We start from the raw sequence: 12,421 nt of genomic DNA on the forward strand, positions 1-12,421 counted from the left end.
AAAAAAAAAAAAAAAAAAATCACAAATAAGTCGCTCCTGAGTATAAGTTACACCTCTGTCTAAACTATGAAAAAAACTGTGACTTATACGCTACTTATACTCCAGAAACTATAACATTTATTTGAATCATTGTCAATTGAAGGTAGATTAAAAAATGTATTTGTTATGTAGAAAATACAATAGACAAGCCCCAAGTCCCGCCCACAACTCAGAGGAGAATTTTAACAAACTACTGCCGCTCTCAAAAAAAAGTCCAAGAAAACGAGTGTTTCTTAAAAACGTTTGACTAAAATGGCATAATTGTAATTAAAAGACCACTGTCAACGCTTTTAAAATAGATCAAAAGGTGATCGGAGTTGGACTTTTATAATTATCTTTGCGCCCTCTAGTTAGATGAATGTAGTAAATAGGTAAACGTTTCTGTATTTTTCTTTTGTAATATCAAAAATAAATCCCAATTCAACCAAATAAAATTTAATTGATTAAGTAGAAACAAAGGTTAGAAGTGTTTTTTACATTTATTTTTCATTAAGTTTTATTATACATACAGTGAGGGAAAAAACTATTTGAACCCCAGCTGATTTTGTAAGTTTGCCCACTAAAAAAGAAATGATCAGTCTATAACTTCAATGGTAGGTTCATCTGAACAGTGAGAGACAACAATGGCAAAAAAAATCCAGAAAAATGCGTTTAAAAAAAAGTTATGAATTAATTTGCATTTCCATGAAGGAAATAAGTATTTGATCCCCTATCCGTCAGCAAGATCTCTAGCTCCCAGGTGGGTCTTATACAGGTAACAAGCTGACATTGACCTCTCAGCTCGTTACCTGTATAAAAGAGACCTGTCCACAGAAGCAATCAATCAATCAATCCAGATGCCAAACTCTGCACCATGGCCAAGACCAAAGAGCTTTCCAAAGATGTCAGGGACAAGATTGTGGACCTACACAAGGCTGGAATGGGCTACAAGACCATCGCCAAGCAGCTGGGTGAGAAGGTGACAACAGTTGGTGCAATTATTCGCAAATGGAAGAAACATAAATTAACTGCCATTCTCCCTCGGTCTGGAGCTCCACGCAAGATCTCACCTCGTGGAGTTTCAATGATAATGAGAACGGTGAGGAATCAGCCCAGAACCACTCGGGAGGAACTTGTCAATGATCTCAAGGCAGCTGGGACCATAGTCACCACAAAAACGGTTGGTAACACACTACGCCGTGAAGGACTGAAATCCTGCTGTGCCTGCAAGGTCCCCCTGCTCAAGAAAGTCCATCTACAAGCCCGTTTGAAGTTTGCCACTGAACACCTGACTGATTCAGAGGAAGACTGGGTGAAAGTGTTGTGGTCAGATGAGACCAAAATTGAGCTCTTTGGCATCAACTCAACTCGCCGTGTTTGGAGGAGGAGGAATGCTGCCTATGACTCCTAAAACACCGTCCCCACTGTCAAATATGGAGGTGGAAACATTATGCTTTGGGGGTGTCTTTCTGCCAAGGGGACAGGACAATTGCACCGCATCAAAGGGAGGATGGATGGGGCCATGTATCGTCAAGTGTTGGGTGAGAACCTTCTTCCCTCAGTCAGGGCATTAAAAATGGGTCGTGGTTGGGTATTCCAGCATGACAATGATCCAAAACACACGGCCAAGGCAACCAAAGATTGGCTCAAGAAGAAGCGCATTAAGGTCATGGAGTGGCCTAGTCAGTCTCCAGACCTTAATCTAATAGAAAATCTGTGGAGGGAGTTGAAGGTTCGAGTTGCCAAACATCAGCCACAAAACATTTATGACTTGGAGAGGATCTGCAAAGAGGAGTGGGCCAAAAGCCCCCCTGAGATGTGTGCAAACCTCGTGGCTAACTGCAAGAAAAGGCTGACCTCTGTGATTGCCAACAAAGGTTTTGCCACCAAGTACTGAAGCACGTTTTTCAAAGGGATCAAATACTTATTTCCTTCATGGAAATGCAAATTAATTTATAACTTTTTTGGAAACGCATTTTTCTGGATTTTTTTTGTCATTGTTGTCTCTCACTGTTCATATAAACCTACCATTGAAATTATAGACTGATCATTTCTTTCTTAGTGGGCAAACTTACAAAATCAGCTGGGGTTCAAATAGTTTTTTCCCTCACTATATATATATATATGAAAATGTACATTTTTATTTTTCCTCTTTTTACAGTTTTACTCATCAGTTGTTTCTCTATTTTCAGATGAAACATTATCACATATTTATTTGGGCTATTAGCTAAAAGGAGAATATGTAAGTGTATTTTTTTCAACATAGATCCTTTCAAAAAGAAGATCTCTAGAAAAGTAAAAACATAAAACAGGCATTATAACTCAATTTGTCAGTAAATACTTCTGCATGTACAACCTTGATTGTGACAAACAGCAGCTGCTGCCGCAGAAGGTGGTTCTATTGACTCTATTGATTTTGTCTTTAATGTATGAACCTGTCTTGAGGTATTTATAAGAACAAATTAGAAAATAACATGCACACAGCATGCATGCAATGCACAAGAGTCTCAGTTGGACTATGCAGACAATTTTCAGAGCTTACTATAGTGTATTAAAGGGGTAAATAGAATTTTTATTACTTTGGAGGTCGATAACTTTATCCTCCAGGAAAGCCAGAGCCTTTCACATCAAAAACAAGTCTTCAGTGTAAAGGAGTTTTAAAACGAGACGCAAAAATCTGTAAATATCTGCAGTATATGAGGACAGAAAACATACAAAAGAGGAAACTGAAGAAGATAAATCGTGAAAGGGAAGGAACAGATGAGATGTAGCAAAAAGAAAAAAAAAAAACATGTGTTCTCAGTGTCCGGGACGCACCAGTAGAGCTGAAAATAGGGATGGGGACAGTTGCGCTGTAGCTTCATTTGAGAGGACACACTTGACTGTCTGTTCTTCAAAGACCTCTCCTTGTAAAGAGGCAGGGCCTTCAGAGAACACTGCTATCATCTTTAACGGACAAGCCTGTCTTTTTCTCGGTCGCTGGCACCCGTGTCTCTCCCTTTTCCCCTTGAACATGGGGTGAGGTCATCGGGGAACAATGGTGATATCTTTAAAGGCCCTTCTGAGGCTGACAGAACTTTCTCTGGCGAAAAACCCTCCGGGTCCGAGTGGTGGATCACAGGTCTCAGGGCACAAAGCGGATAGAGAGACTTAACTGGGCTATGAATATGTGTGTCCATTTACATATTTGTGTGTGTGTGTGTGTTTTCATGTTGTAACATCATGAATAAATGATGACATGTTTGGACAAATATGATTTAGAAACATCGACTTTTCTACTTTCAGTCCTTGTAAGTCAAAGTAAAGGTCAAGAGTAGAAGAAATGTTTCCGAAGTAGACATGCATATTAAAGACATGCATATTTTTGGGGGAATTTGCATGTGGTTTTTAAATGTGGTAGAATGGGTTGAAGCTTCAGATGATAGAGCTGCTTTTACAGGGGTATTTCATTTTGCAGTTGGAGAGAACATTTGAATAATAGTGGGTACAAGTTTGGAAATTACTTGAACCTAAGTTAAATTTTTGAAGAAGATTCAAAGTCATGTAAGTGCATATTGTTGCCGGGTTCATTTTTTTAATCATATTAGCCAAGGTGGGTTAGACTGATATGTCTGATATGCAGCAGACGACCACAGCGGGTTCCACTCCCATCAGCTAAGAACAGGAAACTGAGGCTACAGTTCACACAGGATTGGAAAAACGTTGCCTAGTCTGATGAGTCCCCATTTCTGCAGTGACATTAAAATGGTAGGGTCAGAATTTGGCATCAACAACATGAAAGCATAGATCCATCGTGCCTTGTATCTCCAGTTCAGGCTGGTGGTGGTGGTGTAATGGTGTGGGGGATACTTTCTTAGCACACTTTGGGCCCCTTTGCACCAGTTGATCATGATTCCAATGCTACAGTCTACCTGAGTATTGTTGCTGACCATATCCATCCCTTGTTGACCACAGTGTAAAGGCTACTTCCTACTACACGCCATGTCATAAAGATGGAATCATCCCAGAGTCATAGGCGACTTATGCCTTGAGCGCCAACTTTTTTAACTCATTTCACGTATAAATTAAGAAAGTAATTAAAAAAACAAATAAAATAATTCAAAAGTTTGACATAATTGATAACTTTTCCGGGTGCGGCGCCCGTCCTTACCTGCCACTGTCTAAGCTAGGTGGGGGGGGAGGAGGAGGGGTGCGATGTTGACACTGTTTGTGCTTTTTTAAAAGCTTTTAAGGATGAAAAAGCAGAAAAGCTGTCATGAACAGCTATAAAGGAAAAAGGGAAAAAAATAAGCTATAAGCAGAGGTTTGTCCATTTTATTGATATTCAACTGTTGTAAATCCAACCCGGTAGTAGCAAGATGTACCTGATAAAATGGCAGCTGAATATATCGTTACTGTCAATTTTAATTTTTGCACAAGTAGATATAGACTTAGATCACCTGGTTCACATGCGTGTTCATGTTTTGCACGAATAAATTTACCATTTGGAGGAAATTCAGGGCTGTTCAGGGCTGATTTTATCATGTCAATTATCACCCAGAGTTGAGAATAGAGCAGCATTTCCAGGGGGGCCGCATTAGCCGCTACTCCATATTCATCCAGTATAAGCTGCTTGGTTGAACTCCCTGGTTGTTTTCAGATGACATGCAGTATTCAATACACAGATAAAATGCTTTAATGTCTTGAAAGATTTAAGTTCAGCCTGAAGAAAGCATTGCAAAACAATTCCACTGCAGAGGCCCCATTAGAGATCAATGCTTACAACACATTCATTGTGTTAATTGACTGCAATGAGTGAAATGGAGCTTCATTGCAGCTATAAGGAGTAAATCAAGATGGAAATAACCATAGGCAGAAACCTATCATAGTGCCTTGTATGGACTGAAGCTTTTAGGTGTGTTCTTGTACCTTTGAGTGATGTTGCAGTGAGTGTTTTCCATTAGACGGCAAAACACCTTCACTGACATCAGGCATTTGAGTGCAAAGCAAAATGGAAAGAGCGGAGAAGCTGTACCCATTAGGATCACTGGCCCAACAGGGGTCTCACCTGAATGACTAAAGAACTGTTTTTCCCATGACATGCCATGACTCAACTTGACCAGCCTCTCGTTTTTAGCATCAGATTTAGCAGGGAGTAGTTGGTAAACCGAACTTCTTTATTGACAAAGCTTTGGTTTGCTGCTCTTTTGGTTAAAAAAAAATCCAAGTGAGCAGAAAGATCAACATGGAGTCCATGGAACACGTATGTCAAATCTGCAGCTGCCTTAAATTTTTGCAACATCATTCCTGGCAGTCAGAGGAAACAGGCTGGTTGTTGATTTTTACAGGCAGGATGAATGCTTGGGGAGGAAAAATCATTGACTGTATATAGAGAACTGGACTGAGCAAGTGAGACGTCACTCATAGAAAATGACTTACTTCCGGTTCCAACCAAATGAAGTTAAATCCGTCGCAATTTTTCACGAAATTTCTGTCACCATGTTGGAACCTCCTTAAGCCATGATTGGTCTACATTTCTATGGCAACCACTCTCTAATCACTAGTGACTATGTTAGAAAGCCACACCCCTTTCACTGAAGAAGAATTCGTCAATATATCCCTCAACTGCTCAACGCGAGGCCGGGTACTTTTATTGAGGCCTCTGATTGGTCAGTTTACAACTTGAATAATTTGTGCTACAGCAAAAATATTTTAAAAAATAGTATTAGCAAAAACATGCAAAAAAAGCAGAACAAGAATGGTTATGCTAGGGCTATCATGACTGGCTAACTGGCGTTAGTTCAAAAAAAAAAAAAAAAACTTTAAGGAATTTTGGCCTTTTTTGACCAGTGGGTACTTCCTATTTGGTAATGGGGGGAGGAGGGGTCACTAAGTCCAGTCCTCATTAACAGTCAATAGGTGAAAGGCAAATCCTTGAGCCAGGGGTGTCATGGGTAAAACGTGAAATTGAGTGAAATGTTTTTTGTTTTTTTTTGTAATGGGATACTTTTAATTTCTACACAAAAAAAACAATATAACTAAATATGTTTTTTTGTTGTTGTTTTTTTCATCAAAATAACCATTTTTTTTATTTTAGTATATGGAAAAAAGAAAGAAAAACTGTCAGTAATAAATCTTTCATCTATTCAACAACTATTAGACAAAAAAAAACAATATATCTTTTATCTATTTAATATTTTGGCTTATATGAAGTGTTACATAGTATATATTATATCTAAATTGAAATTATATTAATGGAAAAATAACATATATTGTTATCCTATTTTGATCACATAAACAAATCTGTTCTTCATGTTTGGCCCCAAAGTCTCAAGTAGCTACAGGTTGTTGTCCCAGATTTACATTAGTTAATAAGGTTAATAGGTAGATTTATCCAAGCACAATCAAAGAAATCAAAAAGAAAGTTCTAAGAAAGTGGTCTTGTTGTCTTATGACATAACACTTGTGGCTCGTTTGGCCTATGAGCCGGACTTTGGACATGCCTTCCTCAAGCAGAGTTTTGAAACAATCTAAATTTATTCGAAATTTAGTTCTTTCTCCTCTGCCGTAAGGTTAGATTTGGGGATTGTTATTATATTAGCTCAAAAAAATGCATTCAAATAATTTGGCCAGACAAGTGCAGAGATTGTGAGGCCCTGTGTTGGGCATCTCACTTCAAAAAAGTAATTAGTTATAGTTACTAGTTACTTCTCCCAAAAAGTAATTGAGTTAGTAACTCAATTACTGCATCTTCAAAGTAATTAGTTACTTGGAAAAGTAACTCGTTTTAAATTACTCTTTAAATATGGTAATATTTTGTATTTTTTCCTGCGTTACAAATAAAAAAAATAATTGACATTCAATAATAGACAATATGACTCCATTGGAAAACTATACCAGTATACTATTGTCGGTTATCATCTAAGTTTAGGATACACATGAGAGAGGGTTTAGGGAAAGAATTTTCAATATTTATTTGTCAGAATTATCACACAAAACACTGCAACAAGTGGTATATAAAAAATGTAAATTCACACAAAAAAGTTAAACGTTTCAACTATTAACATACTTCAAGTATCTTACCTACAACTATAATTAAACAAAATGGCTTAAAAAACTGAAAGTGCAAAACAATAATAAATTAATAAACTACAATTATTAACCCATATTTCTGCTAAGAGGAGCAGCTCTCTGCATCTCTTTTTTCTCTCCCAAAATCCCGTTGCCCCGCCCACTCGCTCCGGAGTCTGCTCACTGCGTTGATCTGTGCGCGCTCGTGTCTGTCCGTGTTGTGTGTTTTATAAATATTACCCCGTTTCTGCTAAGATGAGCTACTCTCTGCCTCTCTGTTGTCGTTTTATTAACTCCCGAAACTCCTCGCTCCGCACCGGAGTCTATCCACGTTGATCTGCGTGTGTACGTGTCTGTGAAAAGAAAAAAAAGTGTGCGTGCCTGTCTGTTTTGTGTGTCACTGTGCTCGCGCACGCACGTTTGTGTTGTGATTGTATGTTTATATCCGTGTCTACCGCCTGTTTAGACACAAAATTATGATCACATTTGTCAATCGTGGCATTTTATTGTGAAAAACTGGTTATATTTTGAAAAGAAACCGGATTTTCTCATGTATCATGGTGCAACTTGGGGCGCGTAACACAAGCAACTTTCGGGTGCAAAGCGCCCAGCTCCAGCAAGATCATCAAACTTTGAAGTAACGCGCCGCGATTTACACGAAGTAACTATAACGGCGTTACAGCGAGGATGAAAGTAATTAGTTAGATTACTAAATTACTTGATTTATAACGCCGTTAGTAACGCCGTTATACTTAAACGGCGTTAGTCCCAACACTGGTGAGGCCTATGATTCTTAGCAGCATCATTAAACAGTGGAAGCATTGTAAATCTGTCAGAGCAAACTACTTTATAATAACAGGAGATGTAATCAGAGTAACGCTACCTTCACAATGAGCTTAGAAATGTTAGCACGTTCTGTTCTTCTAAATGTTATGTTCAAACTTGTTGAACATCCATCAGCAAAAAGAACACAGACGTTTAATCCTGTGAGTTTATCAACATAGCATATGATTATTTTGTTCTATAAGATTTTATTTTGAAGCTTTAAACGTTTTCTCTGCTAAAGCTCAGATGAGACTTCATCATTTCCTCAAGGCTGAAACCAGAGAGGACAAACTGTAGAACAGATATGAATGAAACACCGAGACATACCTGCTAGTTAGGCGATCTTTTTCAAGGTAAGTTATAGACTGCCACTGCAGACACGTTATGAAAAGGACATATTATTTTTCTAGCAAAATGTTGGAGTTAATGGACTGTAAAGAGGTTGAGAGAGAAGAAGGAGGATAAATGAGAAAACACACACACTGGAGCAGGCTCAGTGATTTGTCACCAGAATAAAGATGCATGTGTCTGCTTGCATCACTGTGACTTGGTAGATACATAGAGAAGACATGTAAGACCACATCTAGTTAGTCCTATACGAAGTAAAATAGAGTTTTCCTACAGCATACATTTAGTAGTTTTGTGTTTTATTCCAATATAGAAAAGCATTTAATAATTTGGTAAGATACCATAAAAAGCAATATAGTTTTAATAATATAGGTTTGGTTTTGAAGCGAAATGAACATGAAACTATGTCTTAATTTATCTGAGCTGTTGACTTTTATGACGGTTTCAATTTAAAATCCACAATAGTGATCAGGAGGTTTTGCTAAAGTGACAAATTTTCAATGCTGACTACCTACTACCACATTTGCTGCATTCAGATGACGCTATATGACACTGGGTGTCTTTTATTTTGAAAAGAAGTCATTCATTTAGAAGAAATAGTGTTTTCTATTTATGTGTTAGTTTTATTTATGCCAAAAATGATGCTAATAGTTTAAAACATTTTACATCTGGGTTCTTAAAGTGTATATTTCTTTCATTTTAAGAGGATATATGAGCCTAAAAAGTCAATATTTATTGATTTAATATAAATTACCATATTTAATTTAATCAGTGAAAAAAAAACAAATGTTCTTACCAAAATCAGAATCGTAGAAGAGGACGAACTTCTGCCAGCTGTATTCAGACACCACCTGCATGATGACCTCATTGAGATACACGGGTGGACGGACCATGAGGGTGTAGTCGTCTGCTCCGGGCATGCGGCTGGTTGGTGGACAGGAAGAACGGGGTGTTCCCGCCGTGGAGCGCTGGATGAAGAGGTGGGGAATGTGCATGGCGTCGGCCAGAGTTTGAAGGCTGCCTGCCGACATGCACCCGATCGAGCTGACCAGAGCCAGGATACCTCGATTCATCAGTTCACAGGCTGCAGGGACAGAAAGAGGAAGAAGAAAAGGAGAGGTTATTCTACATCGTACCTTTAATTCCACTTCATTTATGGGAAAACAATATGCTTGACGCCCAGCAATTATCCGTGGTCAAAAATACACCTAGACGAAGATATTCTTATTCTACAGGTCACCACACTGCAGCACTTACTGAGTGGGAGGGAAAGATTTGGCAGGCAGTTTCATCTTCTTACAACATGTACTGCATATTTATTTTGATGCCCAAAGCTGTTACAGTCTCATGCTATCCGTTCTATGTTAAACAGCAATGCACAGGGAAGGAAATAACACAGAAATAACAAGAAACACATTTCCTGCTTCCTTATGGAAAAAAAAAATATATATATGCAAACATATTTTTGGTCATAATTAATTTATAAATGTTTGTGCATGACATTTTACAAGGGAACAAGGGTCAATACGTTTTTCATATGTGGATAAAAAAATGAAATGTGAAATAAAACAAATCTTGGGGTCACTCTTCATTCTTTTGTTTGTCCTTTGAATGCATTGAGGCTCAAATTTGCTTTTATTTCTTTACACTTCTGTTCACTTTTCGAACTGCCGTGGTGTCACTGAGCTCTTTTATATTCTATTCTCTCCTATAAATCCACCTATATCTCTTTCTTTGTCCACAAAGCCTCTCTGGGTGCTTACCTTTAAGTCCTAATTATTTCAAAGCCTGAGTCATTCTGTGATTTTCATTTGACAGAATCCTATATGCTATCCTGAATCCAGAGTCATCCACCTGCCTCTTTCCCATGATTTGTAATGTCCTTTCTTCAGGTTTATGTTCTTCTCAACCTACAAGTCCACCTAATCTTTAAAGGGTAACCAAACAGGGAAGCCGGAATTTGAAAATCCAGTCTGAGGGGTGGGGCCTGGGGCTGGACTGTCATCGTTACTGGAGCTGCAGATCGGGAAGTGGGACTTCTAAAATGTACATGCTTTGACCAATCACAAAATTCAACTTTAATACATCAATTCAACCTGTAGGGGGTAGCACACTGATGTTTTTTTTTACTATTTTTTGAAGAATTAAACAAATTTATTTTAATTTGTCAAAAATTTGGCAATCACCCACAGACAGCACTTTTAAAGCCCCATTTATAGATGTCAACGTTATTGTTTTAGCTACATGCTAGCTGTTTTGGCTAACCCAAGTTTTTTTTTTTAGTTTTTTAGGCTAATTTTACATCTAGCTAATATTTTAGCTGGCTATTATTACCTTCAGTTTTTTTCATTTATTAGCTTCAGCATTTCAGCTTCTAACGTCAGCATTTTCAGCTGTCAGTTTCAGCATTTTTAGTTAACAATTTTAGCATCTTCAGCTATTAGTACTAGCATTTTCAGTGGCCAAATTCAAATTTCAGCATTCCCTCCAGCATTATCACAGGTAATGCAATATATCTAGTTCATAATTATGTTAAAAAGTTACTGTTTTAAGGTTTTAAAAATTTAGCTTTAGAGTGTTCAATAAATGCTCATCCTGTTCGGCTCACTACCTAAGGTGTGTTTTGGATTTTGGCTCCTTGTGCGATCGAGTTGGACACCCCTGCATTACAGCCTCTTACAAACCCCAACACAACATTATAGGTGTAACAAAAATGGCGAGCAACATCAGAGCTATACAGTTTTGAGCCAGATGCTAGCTTGGAGAAGGAAAATGAAGATGTACATGGATCTATTTGTGGATGCATCAGATAGATGCATTAGAGCAGAGAGCTTTCTCCAACTGCATTTTTTCATCTACTGCTAATTTCACTGAATACAGAAATATTCAGAAACACAATTTTAAGCAACATTTTCTCTATATGCTCTCCATCATCAAAAAAATGCCACAAGAATATGTTAAAAACACAATTTTCTTTTGACCGGGTCTTTAACTAACTGTTCTCTTATCCCTATTTGTTTACTCTAATAGTATTTTTAAATGTTGTCTATTTTTTTTCCCCGTTGCTTACCTTTTATTTCATCACCACAATGTTGCGTCATTTTCCTCATTTTCTTTGTCTCTCACAGTTTACAGCTTTCACCTGCTTGACCGCATACATTTTGACCTTGTATTGATGCCCCTGCTTTTTATCCCTCATCCATCTTGATCTGTATTTCATCCCTCACTTCTTTTTTCCCTCATATTGCTCTTCACTGCGTCCTTCACTATGAAAGGGGTTTGTTTCACTTTTAGTCCACTAAAATCTTGTCAAAGAGACACTGGATGAAACGCAGATTAAAAAAAAGTGGAATAAAAGATTTTAAATACAACGAGAAAAAAAAAACAGAAAAATACACAAACCTGGTGCCCAAAGGAAATGAATAACGACACTATTTAAAATACACAAAGCCTGTGATGCCAACGGGGAGTCATCAAATATGAACTAAACAAAGAAAAAGAGTCGAAAATACATTTTCCAAGAAGGAAATGCTTTGGAAAACAGATTTATGGTGCTGAGAGAGGTGGAATGAAAAATGTTCTCTGTTTTTGCACAAGAAAAACATGGAAACTACACAAAATGAATTCAGAGTCGGAAAAAAGTTAGTTCCAAGAGTTCTGTTGTATAATACAGTTGAGTTATCATTCATGTTAGAGAAAAAAATAATTTAATTCAACTGTTGACATTGTGGTTCTTTTTTTTTTTTCTTTTAAAGTAAAACTTAATGGACTATATTAACGACCTAATGGGACAGCCATCTCAAACAGACCTTACAGGGGAAATTGACTGTACTTGTCACTCCAGCAATTAAGGGACATTTATTTAATTTGGAAATATATGAACACAAATCTATTTCATATGTAATGGCTAAGATGTTATAATGAATTACTTTCCTTCTTAGTAAAAGCTGAGGGCTTGTTTCAGTCCTCCATTTTCCCTGGGCATTGATGTCGATGATTAATGAGCAGGAGTTAAAACAGTTTCAATCTCACTGCCCATTGTACAAGTCCACATTTTGAGGAATTAATTAAAGTGTAACAATAAATGATTAAATTTGACCAAGTCTGTACATACTGCTTAGTCATGGTCATCATTCTTTAATTCAGTGAGATTTATATTTTATTGCTAGCTTAATATTTA

General features: G+C 37.5%; 1 protein-coding gene across 1 annotated transcript in view; it reads right to left on the minus strand.

Moving 5' to 3' along the window:
* LOC112148145 (glutamate receptor, ionotropic, delta 2) overlaps positions 1-12,421 on the minus strand; it is a gene marked incomplete at both ends in the record, with an annotated part of 463,040 nt that overhangs the window by 150,573 nt on the left and 300,046 nt on the right. The window contains 1 exon segment of the mRNA XM_024274979.2: positions 9,038-9,325. Within this exon segment, the coding sequence (XP_024130747.1) occupies positions 9,038-9,325 (288 nt within the window).

Source organism: Oryzias melastigma, linkage group LG9 (assembly GCF_002922805.2).
Source record: "Oryzias melastigma strain HK-1 linkage group LG9, ASM292280v2, whole genome shotgun sequence".
NCBI lineage: Eukaryota > Metazoa > Chordata > Actinopteri > Beloniformes > Adrianichthyidae > Oryzias > Oryzias melastigma.